Below are 19,181 nucleotides of genomic sequence, written 5' to 3'. Positions count from 1 at the left end.
AGTATTACTGGATTTACCGGGGCTCCGGCTCGAAAAGCAAGTAGGAACGGGGTGGTTTTTAGTTAGTAAGAGTCTGACACTTCCTGTCGTCTCGCCCAAGGCGGGAAAAGTCATTGCACGTTTTAACACCCTCAAAAAACGCATCTGGTGTTGCTTACCATCATGTGATCCGTAGGCTCGTTTAGAGGCTTCTCCCATTAAAAAACATGTAATATATATTTTTTTCATTTATAGAGCGAGATCCCAGAGCTGTCAGACATATCTTATTTTTACAAGCATTTAACCTTCGGCTTACAGTAGTCTTGTATGTACTTTTTAATGCCTTAATGTTTGTAAAGCTTGCCGAGTGACACCAGCGCAGGTACCAGGTGAGAAAGGTAACTAAAAATTAGACTCACTTAACTTAAATTTTTATGTCTGATTTTTATATATGTTTTGTAGAATATTACTCTGAAATCATATTAAAAAAATCAGACATTTTCCATGGACCAAAACTTTTATCAGACGCTATAAAGCTCTAAAAAATAGTGCGCCTAGATTTGTACTACTGTTTTGCATTACAGGGGCACCATATATTGCTATGCTGCAAATCTGATTAGCCTGCGTTCCGGCCGACTAGCCGGGAATAATTGCTTCGAACCGGTTTGATCCGGATCATTCTAGTCGCTAAACTGGAGATAGCTATACTACCCCTATTTGTCAATTATCTATCTATAATGGAATTTCAGTTCTATTACTAAAGTAGTAAAGTAGAAATTGTGCTGAAGACTACCTATACGTACCTATCCCAATTTTGTCCACTTTCTGTAAAGGATTTTCAATTCTATTGCTAAAAAGTAGAGTTGATATTCTAATAAAGATTGAGGATAGCTTAGAATAATCGTTGTATGTAACTACTGGATAGAAAATGACAGCAAGTTAATATGTCTACTATTGTTTTGTCTTCAGCTGATATGAAAAATACGTAACATAATACCACACACCATTTTCTTTTTTTGAATAATAATATATTTATTTGCCAGAAACACGGTAAATACAAAGTTGTTACATAGGTATATAATAGAAGATCAACATGTTTCGCTGTCATAGCAGCATGGAAATCTTGAAAGTAATTTTCCTTAAATACTAATAAATTGAGGGGGGTAAATTAGAATTGTAACTCAAATGGCGGGCGCTGATCGCTTGCAATCAGGAAAACATGCTCGTTCACCACTAATACAATAAAAAATAGAGGTATGTTGTATGTAATGAATTCTTTTAGAGCTTCTCTCTAGAGCTCTGTGAATAAACGTGCAATGTAGTGGAATATCTGTGTCGTTATCCAACCAAAATAAATAAGTTAAAAAGAAACACAATGAAATTGTTATAATAATTTATTTATATTTAACAACAGCATTCAACTATAACAATCAATAAATGCGACAAATGTTTTATCTACTCTACACAATTATGGTAAATCCATAACCTTATATAATAACATAACCATATGTTCTTAAAATAGATTGTATCTTAAAATATTCTACATACTCAGCATACTCGTGTGATCATTCTGGCACTTTTCAGATATAGATATTAATTAATTATGTATCTCAGTGAAAATAGCAAAAATATACTACTTACTAGCGGACCCGACAGACGTTGTCCTGTCTACACGTCTTTAATTTGAAAATTTTAAACTTTTTTTATAAGTTAAACATTCTGGACCATTTTGATGAAAATTATTATTCAAAACACAAAAAATTTCATCAAAATCGGTCCAGTCGTTTGAAATTGTGAATCTAAACCATTCTCAGATCCCCTTGAACACACACAAAAAATTTCATCAAAATCGGTCCAGTCGTTTAAGAGAAGTTCAGTGACATACACACTTACAGAAGAATTATATATATAAAGAATTGGGCATCATTATTTTTAATGAGATAAATAATTACCATTAAAAATATCTATAAGTATCAGAAAAGCACTAAAGTGATCACGCGAATACGCCCGTTTTAGAAACTGACCCTTTAATTATTTACAAAACTATTGTGATGGATCGCGTTGTGACGACAAAGTAAAATTCGTCATCTCATATACAATACAGAATAAATAACACTATCAATAATTATAATCTAAGTTCCAATTAAATAAATACTATATTTACACATATATTTAATTACATTTTACTCAAAACATGATCACATCTAACACATTTATCACTATTATTATCTAACACATTATATTTTCTACACCTCAAGCATTGCCCTTTACTACTCTGTGCCAACTCAACAAGCGAACTACTCCCGCCATTCTTAACTGTCAAAGTGACAGATGACAGTTCCAAAATCTCACACAAAACACTATCGTTTACACCATCAGATTTATTTAAAACATTTAACTTATCATAAATATCTGAATTTAATACTATATTAGCTTCAAACTTCTTCAAATTCTCATTCTTCGCTAAAACACAAATTTCCCTCTTCAAATCTAAAATGGCGTCCATTAATGACGTATCAATGTTATTTGGCGGTAAAATTGACAAGTCTTGTGTGAAATAAAAAGGTTTTGTGTACAATGGATGATATTGCCAGACTTCTTCTATGAGATGCGGCAAAATAGGCCCTAAAGCTTTGCATAGAGAGACTAGAATCGTGTGTACAACTAATTGGGCTGAGAGGCGTTCGTTTGAATTCTTTTGGGAGCAATATAACCTATCTTTTATGCAATGGCAGTATAGAGCAGAAACTTTATTACTGATAAAATGAAGAATAGTTTGTGCTACATGGTTATATCTAAAATTATTATAATGATCATTTATTTGGTTCACAAATGTATCTGATTCTTTGACCATATAGCTATCGAAATAGTTGAGGGTTGGGGTTTTTGTGAAATCGGTTTTTTCTACGTCGGTTATTACGCCAAGAAGGTATTTCATGATGTTTCTTATTCTTATTAATTCTGCTTGGCAATCGTCTAGGAGTTTCTTACTGACTACTATTTGGGAGTGCTGTGTTGAATGGCTTGCTACCCACCATCTGGAAAATAAGAGTTTCTAAGATTAAAAAAAAATATTTAAAAAGCTTTAAACAGACAGGAATGGATGGAGTGTAGGGAGGCCTTTGCCCTGCAGTGGGACGATCATGACTGAAGTTAAAATTAAAATATTATTTCATTAACTGCTTTATTAGAAGTCGAATGTGCCACTGCTGAGCAAATGGTCTCAGGTTCGAATCTGGGTCGAACAAAGAAATATTTGGGGTTTACAGTTGTTCCAAAAATTCACAGTAATAGCATAGAGTCTAGAACTGTGTTCGGTACAAGGCAATGATCTCACCCTCTATTACAAGGGACACATAACATAACTAGTGAAAAGTGTTACATTGTATATATAATACACACTTCTGCTTACCTCCATAAGACAAAGGACTGAATTTAAGTACGCACGCACAATCTTCTATCAAATATCTTCATTCGATTTTCAACCCTAATACACTAAGATATAAAGTCGAAAATTCAATAAAAAATATTTACCTAAGAGTATCAATGCCATAAGCCGGTTGGTTAGATCCCTTCCCGCCTTGTATGATCGTTGTGGGATCTATCACGTTGCCTATAGACTTTCAACTCTAATACACTTAGATATAAAGTCGAAAATTCAATAAAAAATATTTACCTAAGAGTATCAATGCCATAAGCCGGTTGGTTAGATCCCTTCCCGCCTTGTATGATCGTTATGGGATCTATCACGTTGCCTATAGACTTGGACATCTTACGTTTCTTGTCGTCTACTACAAAGCCGTGGACGAATATTGATCTGGAAAAAAGTAATTACAAATTGAGTACTTTAGACCTTAGACCTTTTTTTAGGGAGGAAAATCATCCAATGACTTCTCCCACCTTGGGCGAGGCGAGAGCGAGTGTCAGACTCTTACTGACTAAAAACCACCCCGTTCCTACTCCTGCTTTTCGATCCGGAGCCCCGGTAAACCCGCTAGGTAGTCCGCAGCTCCGGAAACCTTAGACCTTATGTCTTACTTCATTACAAGCGTAGGGAGTCATTTTTTTTATGTTATGAGCCGGTAAACGAGCCTGCGGGTCACCTGATGCTAAGCTATAGCCGCCGCTCATGGACACCCGAAACACCAAAGGCATTACCGGCATTTTGGGAGTTAGAACTTTAAGGGTTGTTGGGAAATCGAGGATTGGAAAGGGGGTTAATAGACAAACAACGCAAGTCTTGTTTCACGTCGGTTTTCTTTGAGGCCGTGGTATCGCTCTGAATGACCCGGCCAATCCGTACCGAGGCATGGCTCTCCTACATAATATTTTAACATATATAGCTTATTCACATCGCCACTTGCAGGCTCCGGTGAAGCCCGAAAATAGACGAGCTTTCGGGGCATTACAAATAAATAAAACCGAAAAAATAAAACATTTTTTTCTTTAAAAATGCTACATGCAACTTACTTATAAGGCGCCTCCCCAGTCAACGCTAGCGAGGTAAGCAGAGAGGCCTGGAACCATCCAGTCAGTTGGTCCACTCCCTCCGAGTACAGTCGGGCGGTGCGACCGTGGAGCGTACTCCATGATAGACCGGAGTCCAGCCATATGTCCATTATGTCCTGCGAATATCGTAATAATCATTATTTGTTTGAAGATTTGCTGAGGATTTGAATACAAATTATCATTGTAAGTAGAAGATTTTCTCAGGATTTGAATAAAGAGCGTAAGCATAAGCATATCTCCAGGGCGAGGTGTTTTAACTTCGATTCTTTGGTCAGACGAAATATTGTTAGAAGTTTTCAGTTTTCAAAAATTTTCAGTAATACCATTGAGTCTGGAATTACGGCAATATCTACATTCTTTATTACATGGGACTAATGGCTGACGAATACTCATTAAAATTCAGATAAAGGTGTCAGCTGATTTAGGCCCAATTAACCCCTTCCTAATTTTCCCAAACCCCGTTTCCTCAACAACCCTTAAATTCCTAACCCCAAAAGACCGGTACCGCACTTGTAACGCCTTTGGCGTTTCGGGTGTTCATGCGGCGATTGCTTACCATCAGGTGATCCGTCTGCTCGTTTACTGGTTTATACCATAAAAAAGGTACTAAAGTATAATCCAAAATATCATGTTACCAATAATAAATTATTCTTTATCAGTTTTTTTATTAATATTGATTAATATAATACGTCCTTACCTTGCCCTTATTGACATCTTTGACATCCAACTTATGTTCTTTGATGACGTCATCAGGCAGTAAATCCGTGACGTCACAAGTCCACCATACGTCAGCGCCGCGCGACTCTATCATAGAGCACAGCTTGTCTATGATGCGTCTGAAATTATTAAACTTTGCTTAACACTTTTTTGGTAATTGCGTTAAAATCGGTAGTTGCCTGCAGAACAAAGGATTCATCCTTTGTTCCATTTCCCAGTATACTAGCTTCTACTAGCAGGAAAAGAAGCGGCTTTCCCTGCTCTCCGGTGGGATATAAAATTCTATCCTATCACCCAAGTCTGCTCATACCCTGTCTGTATACCAAATTTCATAAAAATCCGTTCAGTAGTTTCAGCGTGATTTATGGACAAACATCCAAACATCCAAACAAACAAACTTTCACATTTATAATATTAAGTGTGATTGCGGCAAACGAGCAGACGGATCACCTGATGGTAAGCAATACATGCCGACCATGGACACACCCGCAACATCAGAGTTACAAGTGCGTTGCACGCTTTATAGTAGTAGTGCTGATGCCTGACCCGGAGCTGCGGACTACCTAACGGATATATATATATATAACGGGATCCGACTCGAAGGACAGAAGTAGGAACAGGGTGGCTTTTAGTCAGTAAGAGTCTGACACTCCCTCTCGCCTCGCCCAATGCGGGAGAAGTCATTGAATGATGGGGATTAGGGATTTGAGTATGTTTTGTTACTCACTCATCCACGAGGACACTATCCCGACTATACAGCGCGGGTATAGGCACGCCCCACGCCCTCTGTCGGGAGATGCACCAGTACGGTCTCTTCTCCAGCTGTGCTCGGAACCCCTGCCGATATTGGTCGCTGCTGGACGGCGGGAGGATCTCTACTTTCTCTAGAGCTGACTGTGGAAGAGAGAAATATATTTTTAGTCCATTATGGTTATATTAAGCGCCGACGAATATTTGTTTGGTTTGATCACTAACGGTCAGATAGTAACTACTTTTTTATTTGGAAAACCTTATCCCACACTAGGATGTAATGCTATTTGCTTTTTTTCTTACTTTTATATATTCGACTTTAAAGTTATTCTCATAAGGTGGAATCTTCAAGAATATGAACATTGGTCGTAATTTTAAGAATACAACTTTAAGTAATCAATTTGTTTCGTTTAACTATAATTTTACCTAAACATTTGAAGAAAATTTTGACTATTTTCCGAATTTTATAATTAGCTGTGCCCAACAGGGTCCATAATACTGTATTTTCTAACACCTGAGCATATTATGGATGCAATAAATACTTGAATACTTGACTTAATTTTTGTATGGGATCGTGTAAATATCTAGTTTTTTAGTAATAATCACGACTAACAACCTCTTTCGTCTGCCCATCTTTAACCAATACCAAAAAAAAACCTTTTCAAAAAAAACCATTTTAATCCACTCACCAAAGCTTTATCCTTCAACGCGGCAGTATCAATAAACCACTGCTGGCTGGCTCTGATGATGACCGGCTTCTTGGTCCTCCAGTCCAGGGGATACGAGTGGACAAAAACGTCTCTATGCATCACGTCATCACCGAGCCTGGTAATCACCAGCTCCTGGCCTTCAGATAGAACTGGTAGACCGTTCAGATCTTGGTCCAGGTTGGTGTAACGACCTGACTCGTCTACGTTGCATTCCTGGAGAATAAAAAGGAATTTTTGAAAAAAATATGTAATTAACATAATTAAACGTTGCCCCACATTACCATTTTCTCCTGCGTCGTGCGTTTACGAATATACAATTTCACATACACAAGACACCGGGACTCAAAACAACAATTTTAGGATCACACAAAAAGTTGCTCCGTGCGGCGGTGCGGGAATCGAACCCGCTACACGCTGCAGCGCCAGCCGTGCAGTCAAATTTACTTTTCCCATTATATATTGTGTAGTGGTTATAAAGAAAGATATATTTTATAACCAGAATAATTTACACAACATCAAACATCTCCTCACCACAGTCATATTATTCTTCAAAGCAACAAGGAAGTCTTCAGGTCCGTGCGCCGGCGCAGTGTGCACTAGCCCCGTCCCTTTCACGTCGGTCACGTGGTCTCCCTCTAAGAATGGCAACGATTGGTTCACTAGCTTGTTGCGGTAGGTGGTGCCTTGAAGATGTTTGCCTAGGAAATGAGGATAGAAAATTATAATAATGGTCAATGTCAGGTCTAGCCTGAACAGTAGGCTAGAGGATCATAGTAATGCCAGGAGTTAGGGTGCTTTCCACCAGAGATGTGCTATGTAGGTATGCTACGAAGATGTAATATCCGTTTCCACTGATACTAAGTTACGTAGCTGTGATCATTTTACATGTGCTATATAAGGGAACTACTATAGTAGGGAAGCCATCCATAACACGCATGCATAGCATGCATCTTTCCACATAAAAAACATAGCTTAGTTAAATCTACCAGTGTTAAGCTATGTGTAAGCAACAAAAATATAACTGAGTATTAAACGAAATAATAATAATTACCATCAAACTCAGCAACCACATTAATTTCCACCTTCAGAACCTCCTGTAACTGCTGAACCAGACCGCTGGCCACTAGGAACAGGTCTGGTCTTCCACTTATGGACACGATGCTGTACTTCATCTGAGGGTTGTAGCAGATCGCGCGGTTTGCCACTAGAGTCCAAGGTGTGGTCGTCCAGATTATGGCTGATATGTTCTTGCTGGAAAAGTTGGAATGGTATGGTATGTGATATCAGGTGTCGTTGGGCCAATAGCTGCAAATGTTAATTGCCATACGAGATTTTTTTTTGATTTTCGATAATTCTCAATAGGTAATAGAGTTTTTAATTGTGCCTGAATTATGTAAGACTGACCTCTTACTGCATTGCATCCCCATCATCCTCAATCCTCTTATGAGATTTATGTAAACGCAAAAAAAATATATCGCTCAAATTGAAATGCTATTCTTTTTGAAAAGTTTACCCCTATTTGCTTGTCGTACTTACCCTTTAGCTGCATCTTTCATTACACTTGGTACATTTTCCAGTGGGAACCTCACATACACTTCCTTACTCTTGAACTGAGGATCGTATTCTAACTCTGCTTCAGCTAAAGCTGTTCTGAAAACAAGAATAAAATGTTCATTAATGGATTTTCAACTTTATTTCAAGACAATAAGGTCAAAAATCTATTAAAAATGTTGATATCAATGTTGGTTGATAATCATTTGGAAGCTATCTGGTTTGAAAGACAGGATTGTTTTACAATTTCTGCCATTAAAATAATAGATAACCAATCAGAATTCATCATTTCTAACACAAGCTTGTTTGGAGTGATACCACGGCCTCACAGAAAACCGTTGTGAAACAACTCTTGCATTGTGTTTTGTTGTGTGAGTGAGGTTACCGGAGGCCCTTGCCAATCTTCCTAATCTTCGATTCCCCAACAACCCTTAAATTCCTAACCACCAAAAGACCAGCAACACAATTGTAATGCCCTGGTGTTTCACATGTCCATGGGTGGTAGCGGTTGCTTACCATCAGGTGACCCATCTACTCATTTACCATCTTATACCAACAAAAAAAAAACAAAACCAACTCACTTAGAAGAAGGCGACCAATAAACAGGTTTTAATGCCCTAAAAATTAACCCAGACTTATACATCTTATGGAACTGTCGCAGCTGATTCTGTACATATCCTTTATTTAGTGTCAAATAGCATTGTTCGTCCCAGTCGGCCATGACACCCCATTTTCTAAACGCATCCTTTTGTTTCTCCACAGTTTCTAGAGCAAATGTTCTTGCTATTTGTCTTATATGTACCGGGTCCGAGATTTGGCTGTTTGAAGATGATTTCTTTGCCTTCTGTAGAGCTTTGAGCTCTATGGGTAGACCGTGGCAGTCCCAGCCGGGCATGTAGTGCACTCTGTTGCCTTGCAGCACTTGGCTTCTGTTGTTTATGTCTTTGATTATCTGGGAAGGAGGTTGAGAAATAGAGGTGTTAGTGATTTATGTAGGGAAATCTGTTATGGATAGGAAATTTTTTTTTTTTGCTATTCATGAATGATGATCGTTTCTTGAGTGTTGTTGAATAAATCATTTAAAATATTTCTTAAATCTATGCAATTACAAATTGCATAAACAAAATTACAAAAGTAAAAAAAAATAAAAAAAAAGTTAAGATTTCTTGTTACATAAATATAAAAACAAGTGTTTTTACCTTATTCACAGCATGTCCCATATGTAAATCGCCATTAGCATACGGAGGACCATCATGAAGTACGAACTCAGGCCCTTTGAGGTGTTGCCTTTGCCAGTTATACAGATCAGCAAACTGAGCAGTCTGAAAAATTTGATAATCTTATGTTGAAAACAAAATTAAATCTAGTTGTATTAGCTTGAGTTTAATAACTTTAATTTGTTAACTAGGTGTCGAGTATACTAAATAATAGTGAAATTAATTAATTACAAGTTATTTTACCTTCTGAATATTCTCTTTTATCGCGTTACTTGAACGAGTAGGAAAATCTGTCTTCGGAGAAAGAATGGTATGAGAATATGCCTTCGTCTTTGGTGCGGCCGTGCTTTTGCAACGTACACAACTTGTGTAACTCCATTTTAATACAAGTTTTCTGTATTTATTGCATAAAATGTTTGAATTTTTCGCGAAATACATTTTTTGAGGTTATTTCACTTTGTTATGACAGTTCGCTTAGTGACAGTAAGTTTTTTAATAATTGCAATGGTCTTATCTATGCTTTGATTCGAGCACTAGTAATTTTAGCCAACATCGAATTTAAAAGATTCGGCTAATCGGATTGCAAAAACCAAAAACCACTGTAAAATTCATCCTTTTTATTAGACATTTTGCAAACTACAATATCTTAGCTAAATAAATAAAGAAAAATATAATTTCGTCAACCTCTCCATATTTCCGAACGCAAATACTATTTGTCTTTTTATTCTAATTTTATCTATGGAACTCTCTTTTGACGTACGCCATTTCAAAACAACACATGTTTTGAGCGTATTACTATTTATATTACAATAACACGCTGTTCCTCGAATAAAATAACAACAAAATGGTACAGTATTACAAAACTTCGTCTACATAAATTCCTCAATAGACTACGTTATCAAATTCTGTAATAAATACAAATAACCTTATTTCTTTTGCAGCCGAAGACTAAAAAGAAATTTATAGACCGTAAGAAGGCTGTGACGTTTAACTTGGTGCACCGATCGCAAAGGGATCCTTTGGCAGCTGATGAGACAGCCCCGCAACGTGTTTTAGTGCCCGTCAGTGCCAACATACCTCAGAAAAAGGAAAAAGACCCAGTAAGTGTGTCATTTGTTTTGTTATGAAAAACGTGTGATAATGACCATAATTAAGCATTTAGTGTATCTAACAAGATATGAAATCACTTTCTAAATGCATATAAAAACGTATTGATGATATATCCATGTAATTATCTAACTTTCTCAATGTTTTGACATTTTTGAATTCATAGTGTATAAACAATATTTTTTTCTATACTTGGGTAATTAAATATACAGCCTTATTTTTTTTTACTCTATTACTGATCTCTAGCAATGATATAGTAACATTGAGCTTAGCTATAATATAAAAATAAGTCGACTTTTCCTTCCTGATGCTATAACTCCAGAACGCACGAACCGATTTCCACGGTTTTGCATTCGTTGGAAAGGTCTCGGGTTCCATGAGGTTTATAGCAAAGAAAATTCAGGAAAAAAGTAGGATAATAGGAAAAATCAATGGTGGCGAAACGGAGTTCGCCGGGTTTGCTAGTTAATTATAAAATGTTTATTTATTTGTTATTATTGCAGGAACTAACACCAGAACAAAGAAGGGAAGAACAGATTAAATATGGCATTTACTTTGATGATGACTACAACTACTTGCAACATCTCAAGGATTCCAGAGAAGTCACTCTTGTTGTACAACCTGTAAGTACCTACTTGGATATTAAAAGAAGATAACCCAAGTTTTGTTCCCACTTTTTGTTGAGAAATTCGGTTATTAGATATTCTCAGTAATATCACAGAGTCAGGTATTATACAACGTCACATCTTTTACCCCTGAAGGGGTAGGCAGAGGTGCACATTACAGCATGTAATGCTGCTATACAATGTACACCCACTTTTCACCATTTGTGTTATAACTTATAGATAAGTCCCATGTAATAGGGGGTGATTCTCTTAGTCAATAAATCATGATACATAAGTTAAATAAATAACTAAGCCCACCCATGTGTATATGTTTAAATAAATGAATTAGTTTATCCTAGAATCTTTTACATGTACTTCTTAACTTCTATCTAACAGAGACCAGTCCACAAAAGGAAAGAGAAGACTGCAGAATCCAATGAGGATGAAGTACCAGTGCCTGTGACAGAGGCCCTCACACTGCCCAGCTCTGTGTTCGCCTCAGAAGTGGAGGAAGATGTCGGTTTACTCAATAAGGCCGCGCCACAAGGTAAAATATGACTTATAAATATTTTTTTAGAGTTTAATTTGTAAGAGAGTTGAGTTTTAAATACAATATCCAATAATGTGGTTCTATTTTTCAAGGAGTTACTTTGCTACTTGAGAATCTGATTGAAATCAGAGTAACCTATGGAGTTTCTTGCTCATTCTTCTCCATAGGAATCTACACTTTGAAACAAGCAAATAGCTTCACTAGAGGCCTGAGCGATAAACAGATAATTAAAAATATCTGTTTATCGGTTTCACATCATTTAATTATTTGCTTCGAGGTTCTAAAGTGCCCCCCTGGTCTATTTGAAATAAAAAGAAATACTTTGACTTTGAGAGGAATTATATAAACTATACCTAATGCGCTCTAAGAAGGTGCGGCTGACAGATGCCAGTATGACGTTGACGTCTCTCTTTAGGGATGGACATTAGAAAAATCTTTTTTTATCGCTATCGATACTCGCAGCATACATTTAATTCTCTTGAATTTTTTTATTAAATGTGTGTGTTATTTAGTTGTGCAGTCTAACTACGTGTATATACTTGTCAAAATAAATATTTTATGACCGAGCCCTGAGGTGTTTCAGAGTTACAGTTTTACAGAACCGTGAAGAAAACAAGGATATATTATTTTGTATATGTTAGATTAAGTACCACCACGCATTATCAATGGCGCCGGAAATGTCTAGAAAAATGCCTACTACATATTTCTGCTTAGATAATGTCACTGTGGTTTGGGCAGAGAGAGCCGCGTCTACAGTGGATTTACCCACATAAAGGATTTTTAAGAATGATAATTGAACGACGCACGATTTTCGTTTTTTATTCTAAAAAAACATCGACTACCTATCCATCGTAGCCGTACATCCCATCACTAAACACGACTATGGCTTTACGTTATACGCATAACACTTTACTTTATTTTTCATTTCATTAGATTTTAATTGAATACTAGAACATTCCGGTTGGTTTTAATTTAATTAACTACGCATCCGAATGATTTAACATAATACGAATGTGATACAGCTAAAATATTAAGGCATAATTTTTAAATCGCAGCAACTTTCAAGAGTGATACGAAACGTTACTGAATCTGTCAGCCGCACCTTCTTAGAGCGCATTAGGTATACAAAGCATAAAGGTTATTTTTTTTAAGTTATGTGTTCAGTTGCAAAAAAAATAATATTGAACATTAACTAGTCAATTTCTCTTATTCATTAAAAAAATGAAATACCTAACTATTTTATCTTTTATAACTTTTATTCCTCGTTTCAGGCCTCTGTCTCGACCTGGACCCTGAAGTAGTGGCAGCTCTGGACGATGACTTCGATTTCGATGACCCAGACAACCAACTGGAAGATAACTTTATTGATCTGGCTATGGCTGAAGGTAAGTTAGTTTTTTAACAGAAAGTTTGCTGCAGTAAACGTTTGCATTGTGTGAGCGAGGATACTGCAGGCCCAATAACCGTCCTTCCCAAACCCTGAATCTCCAACGCGTAAAATCCTAACCCCCAAAAGGCCAGTAACGCACTTGTAACGCCTCGCATCAGGAGATCCGTTTGCTCGTTTGCCAGCTTATAAAAAAAAAGTTAAATAATATTGAGTAGCATTACTCTTACCATCTCCTTGAAGCTCCATGAGCATATTTATTATTAATGTTTATCTAATATTTCCAGGTTCCGGTGACGAGGAGTACGATGATGATGAGGAAGGCGACAGCATGTCACAGGATGATGACTCCGACAAAGCGTTCGCCTCAGACCTGGATTCTGATGATGACAGCGATGAGGTATGTTTGTTTCTTGAAAATAACACAATAAACACTAAAATATCTTTCCAAATATCAAATGTATGTATCAAATTGGTGACTGCGCGGTTGGTGCGGTGGCTGAGCAACTGGCTGCCATGCAACGAGTTCGATTCCCACACGGAGCAACTCTTTGTGTGATCCACAAATTGTTGTTCCTAGTTTGGTTGTCATGTGTATGTGAAATTGTATGTATGTAAACGTACACACGACACAGGAAAAATTCCTAGTGTGGGGCAAAGTTTAAAAAAAAAAAAAAATTTTCAATAGTTCAGTTAGTCTTAAGTTTTAAGCATATTGTATAAATTGTAAGGAGTTGTGGAGTAGTAAAATGGAACTGGCATATAAAATGTTCCATAAGTTTTAAATATTCCTACTGCGTCTACTTCGCTCATTTTTCATTTATCGTCAGCCAAAATGATAACAAATATATGGCTTAAATCTCATCCCCATTAGATTTAGATTTCAGTCATGGTCGTCCCACTGCAGGGCAATGGCCCCCCTACCTTCCTTCCAATCCTCTCTGTTTTTTTTCTCTCCTTTTAAAGGTCTCCCCATACGGTTTATAATAATTTTTGACGTATAAAAGTGCTCTTTTGTCGACACACAACTTCACGCCTTTTATCCCCGAAGGGGTAAGCAGAGATGCACATTACAGCACGTAATGCCGCTATACAATGTACACCCACTTTTCACCATTTTTGTTATAAGTCCCATGTAATAGGGGGTGAGCCTATTGCCATATCCTGGGCATAATTCCAAAGTCCGTACTACTAGTAAGAAATTTTGTAATACTTTGCCCGACTCGGGAATCGAACCCGAGACCCCTTGTTCGACAGTCGACTATTGACAAAAATAAATTCATTATTTCACCAGGACGGTAGACCGGCTCGCGGCGGCCGCATGCGCAACTGGGAGGCGCGGGACAATGACGACACCAAGTCCAGGTTCTCCCAGTACTCCATGTCGTCCAGCGTCATGCGCCGCAACCAGGGACTCACGCTGCTCGACAACCGGTTTGAAAAGGTAACATTTGTCTTTTCTGTTTAATTTACAGGACTGAGAGTAAGGTTCCCTAAAAAAAGGAGGATTTTCAGACCTACTCGAGATTACTCTAATTCAACGAAAAACGAAGTTTCGTCCGAAACTTCGCAGATTGCATACTGCAATTCTATTTATTGCGAACTATTGTGAATAAAAATGAACAAATGAAATGAACAATGATGAATGAAGATAAATAAATAGGTTTTGATATGAAATTAAAAATAAAACGTTATTTCAAGTCATTCTATTAGTAAATCAATAAAACCTACGGCCGAAGATTAAACGAAACTTCGGATTCGAGAACCGGAGTAGGCCCCCAGGCGATATAATCGTCACTGGCAATATTTCTGCCTAACTGTTGTTCGTTGGGATTTTCTATCCATGTTTATTTGCATGTAAACTTCATTTGTGCGATGTAGGATTTATGACGTCATCCGTTGAATTGTTCGTCGATCGTCTATGTGCGACTTCTGTCATCTGTCACTTGTCATGTAGCGCCACAGCTACAATAATAGTCGGATAATAAAAATTGTTTTAACAATGTCCTGTAGATACTTACACAGGAATCTAATTAACGCATTTTTATCTACCTGTTCATTTTAAAAGGTTAAGTCTTTTGTGTGTGCATATATTCAATGTTAAAGAAAATCGTATGTATCAATAAAAAAATCCTCAAAAAAACCCTTTACCCCCTCAATTACCTCGAGACTCTATTTTCCCCTCTACTCTCTTCCCTACCCATCTCACTCTCTTACTCATCTTAAACTATCTCCCAATCTCTAGATGTTCGCTGAGTACGATGACACAGAAGTAGGAGCCCTGGACCTCGAGGAGATCGAGGGCTTCATGCCGGAGACACACGACATGCTGCTGCAGGCTGCTGAGCACTTCGAGGAGTCGCAGAGGAAATACCAGCTCGATAAGGAGAAGGAGATTGCTAGGTGAGGGTATAACATTAATTTTATGTATTTTTTTTTATGTCAGTCAAAATATAATAATTTGCCTTTTAAGTGTCATTGATAAATTGTACTTGACAAACGCGAAAATGTTATGCATAGGTCACCGTCATGTCGGTTATAGGCTATCTAGGAAGCGTTGGATGCATTAATGCAAATTCTTTTTTTTACAACCGTACAAAAAGAGTTATGGTATCTTTCTTTTTAAAAGTTGTCATTTGTATTAACTAAAAACAACAGTTTATTCAATTAAATATAATAAAAGCTCTACTACTAGCGCAGCCTACTCTAAATAGTATCTATAGTCCCTCTGTGATTCGAAACTAGTAGAGCTTTTCTCAATATAACTCTATTGTAGCTTTTGACTTACCTTACGGCAGGGATACGTAAATGTTACTGAAAAACTAACCATACAAACCGAAATTTTGTAGAGATCTACAGTAATAAATATATTTGACGGTTTATTCTTCCATTTCCAGAATAAACCGTCTCCAAGAGATCGAGGAGGAGTCTGAAGAAGAGCTGGTGACGGTGGAGGTGGACCCCAAAGAGAAGTGGGACTGTGAGACCATACTGTCTACGTACTCCAACTTGTACAACCATCCTAAAGTCATTGAGGAGCCGAAGGTGGGTTGATAATCTATACTAATATTATAAAGCTGAAGAATTTGTTTGTTTGTTTGAACGCGCTAATCTTAGGAACTACTGGTCCGATTTAAATAATTATTTTTGTGTTGGATAGCTCATTTATCGAGGAAGGTTATAGGCAATAAAACATCACGCTACGATTAATAGGAACCGAGCAGAGCGGGTAAAACCGCGCGGAAGTAGCTAGTTCATAATGTTACTCTTGAACCTGGGTATGTCCTTAATGCTGTGGCTAGTAACTGAAACATGAGCTGTTACATTCCCCTCTGTGGATATCCAAACTACCTGCCAAGCATGGGGATTATGGGAACGAACCTCCTCACACCCCAGCCGTCGTGAGAGACTCCGGGCGTCGGGGATCGCGTGACGATCTCCGGCCACCGTAAGTGCGGGCTTGCGGACGACGAGCAAGGGTAGCTCATCGCCCGACCAGATCCAGACTGCGTGCGGCGCTCAAAGAGCCATCAGACCACCACAGATGGGGCCCAGTAGGGCTGATACCTGATCCGGAGCTGCGGACTACCTAGCGGTTTTACCGGAGCTCCGGCTCGAAAAGCAGAAGTAGTAACGGGGTGGTTTTTAGTCAGTAAGAGTCTGACACTCCCTCTCGCCTTGCCCAAGGCAAGAGAAATCATCAAATTTTCCCCCTCAAAAAAAAAGTCGTCTCCTTTGTATAAGTTTAATTTCAACCTTAAACTTTGTATTTAATTAACAGAGGTGGAGTCTTCAATATTTTTATTTCTTTAATTTTATTTTCCCTACATAAAAAAGGGTAGCAGTTCTTGTCTATCAGGTCACAAGATACATAAAGATTTAATTATTCTTCTATACATTTCAGAAACCCCAGAAAATCAAGTTAAACGCTCGTGGTATACCTAAAGACGTGCTTGGTAAGGACAACAAGCTGACTGTCAAGTCTCTCGCCAAATTCAACGCTATGCAGGAGGCCGGGTCTTCTGATGAAGACGACGACGAAAAGACCAACGCTGAGACCGTCCTGTCTACTCTTAGTGTACTTTCTATACGGTAAGTTGAATGAAGAAGATTGTTTAATCCTTTTTTTATGGAATAAGCCGGTAAACGAGCAGACGGATCACCTGATGGTTAGCAATCGCCGCCGTCCATGAATACTTGAAACACCAGAGGCGTTATAAGTGCGTTGCCGACCTGTTGGGGGCTAAGAATTTAAAGGTTGTTGGGGAATTGGGATTGGGAAGGGGGTTATTGGGCCTTCCGGTCACTCACAATGAAACAAAGTCAAGCTCAATTAATTTCACGCTACTGTAGGACTCATAAGAATGTTTTATTGACGCAGCATTTTCGAACTATTTGCGTCATTATGGTTCATATTTCAATCAATTTTGTTGCCACACTGTCATTGTATATGTTCGTACTTTTCACGACAGCAAATATTATTTTATAAAAAATATACCCAACTTTTTGTTATGTTTAACACTGTTTTAAAAATCTTGAAATATTTCCAGGCCAAAAGACGAAACTCCAGAAGAAAAGAAAGAAAGAAAGCGTCTTCTGAAAGAGTACAGGAAAGAAAGAAGAGTGGAGAAGAAAGCAAATAAAGAGGCTTTCAAAGAAGAAAAGAAGCGGCAAGAGAAGATTATGATGAATAATAAGAATAATGTTCAAGGGAACAGAATATTGTAATCTAGTGTATGTGATATAAATATATGTTTATGTTGTAAGTGAACATTTGTTTGTTTTATTACATTTTTCTTTATAAGAAAACTTACCTTTCTTGTCATATATGTACATATCATCTTTATCATCATCAGCTGGAAGACGTCTTCTGTTGAACAAAGGCCTCCCACTTAGGGCCGGCGCTCACTGACGACGTGGCACGGCAAAATAAATGTAATAATATCTAAACTCATTGAAATAAGATTCAAAATTTCTTTTTATAACGCGAAGAGGTAGGCAGAGGTGCACATTATGGCACATAATGCCAATGTACACCCACATTTCACAATTTATGTTGTAAGTCTCATGTAATAGGTGGTGAGCCTATTGCCATATACCGGGCACATTTCCAGACTCCGTGCTTCTACTGAATATTTTGGAAAAACCAAAGCCCAGTAATACTTCGTCCGACCCGGGAATCGAACCCGAGACCCTTGCCCGGCATTTGCACTTGCAACCACTCGGCCAACGGGGCAGTTAAAATAACTTAATTAGTATTGAAATCCTTTGCAATGACACGCCATGCCATGCCAGCAGTGGGCGCTAGCCCATAGCGCTCTCACGCTTTTTCAACCGTACAGTTGAAAAAGCGTGAGAGCTTATACAATACATGACACGGCGAAACCACTGGGCAAGACATCGGCCAAGTGTGGCCCGGTAGCGTTTTATCTGGAGCTGTGCAGGACGTGCGTCGGCAGTGTGTGGACTGCTGTCAACACACTCCCGTAGACTGCTACAACCCTGATCCGGAGCTGCGGACTACCTAGCGGGTTTACCGGGGCTCCGGCTCGAAGGGCAGGAGAAGGAACGGGGTGGTTTTTAGTCAGTAAGAGTCTGACACTCCCTCTCGCCTCGCCCAAGGCGAGAGAAGTCATTGGATGATTTTCCCCCTCAAAAAAAAGAAAAAAGACTGCTACAACACTGTCGAAAACCACGCCCTGTGTAGACGCGGCGCGCCGAGGGGCAGACATAACACTGACCACCGTGCCTACACACGGCGAAAATACCCGTAGATTTTAACGGCGACTGTGTATGTACAAGAGGCCTAGGCCGCTGCTACGAATCTTGCGGGCGGCGGCGATGAGGGAGCGGGGCGGGCATCGCTTTTGTAATCTATCCTCCCCACCCCCTTTCACTGTAAGTGACAACATACTTCATATACTTGCACCTTTTTCGTTTTATTTAGGTAGGCCGAAACATAAGTCTGCATTTTTTCTGTCGATTCAAAAACTACCGATTGGATTTATACCTATGTAGTTTTTGCCAGACTGACTATTTTTTTATAAAATTTTACATGAATTACAAAGATACTTTTGACAGGGAAAAATAAAACACACA

At 38.2% G+C, this 19,181-nt stretch overlaps 2 protein-coding genes across 2 annotated transcripts; one reads left to right on the top strand and one right to left on the bottom strand.

Annotated features, from left to right (window-relative positions):
• Nucleotides 1-1,360: 1,360 nt before the first annotated feature.
• LOC118277590 (isoleucine--tRNA ligase, mitochondrial) lies at nucleotides 1,361-9,907 on the bottom strand. Its single transcript, XM_050696219.1, has 12 exons — nucleotides 9,677-9,907; nucleotides 9,416-9,538; nucleotides 8,798-9,168; nucleotides 8,202-8,315; nucleotides 7,717-7,916; nucleotides 7,197-7,363; nucleotides 6,645-6,878; nucleotides 5,933-6,099; nucleotides 5,186-5,324; nucleotides 4,450-4,604; nucleotides 3,656-3,796; nucleotides 1,361-3,017 (listed from the first exon to the last, which is right to left on the bottom strand). The coding sequence occupies exons 1-12, from the start codon at nucleotides 9,869-9,871 to the stop codon at nucleotides 2,156-2,158; spliced, it is 2,868 nt and encodes a 955-aa protein (XP_050552176.1). The 5' UTR covers nucleotides 9,872-9,907; the 3' UTR covers nucleotides 1,361-2,155.
• Nucleotides 9,908-10,149: 242 nt separating this feature from the next.
• On the top strand, nucleotides 10,150-17,853 carry LOC118277635 (protein LTV1 homolog). Its single transcript, XM_050696222.1, has 11 exons — nucleotides 10,150-10,280; nucleotides 10,375-10,533; nucleotides 11,044-11,163; nucleotides 11,542-11,692; nucleotides 12,967-13,080; nucleotides 13,370-13,482; nucleotides 14,377-14,526; nucleotides 15,328-15,485; nucleotides 15,980-16,127; nucleotides 16,987-17,174; nucleotides 17,633-17,853. The coding sequence occupies exons 1-11, from the start codon at nucleotides 10,278-10,280 to the stop codon at nucleotides 17,808-17,810; spliced, it is 1,482 nt and encodes a 493-aa protein (XP_050552179.1). The 5' UTR covers nucleotides 10,150-10,277; the 3' UTR covers nucleotides 17,811-17,853.
• The last annotated feature ends 1,328 nt before the right edge of the window (nucleotides 17,854-19,181 follow it).

The sequence above is a fragment of the Spodoptera frugiperda genome, chromosome 10 (assembly GCF_023101765.2).
Source record: "Spodoptera frugiperda isolate SF20-4 chromosome 10, AGI-APGP_CSIRO_Sfru_2.0, whole genome shotgun sequence".
NCBI classification, from domain to species: Eukaryota; Metazoa; Arthropoda; class Insecta; order Lepidoptera; family Noctuidae; genus Spodoptera; species Spodoptera frugiperda.
This window is presented reverse-complemented; position numbering and strand designations above follow the sequence as displayed.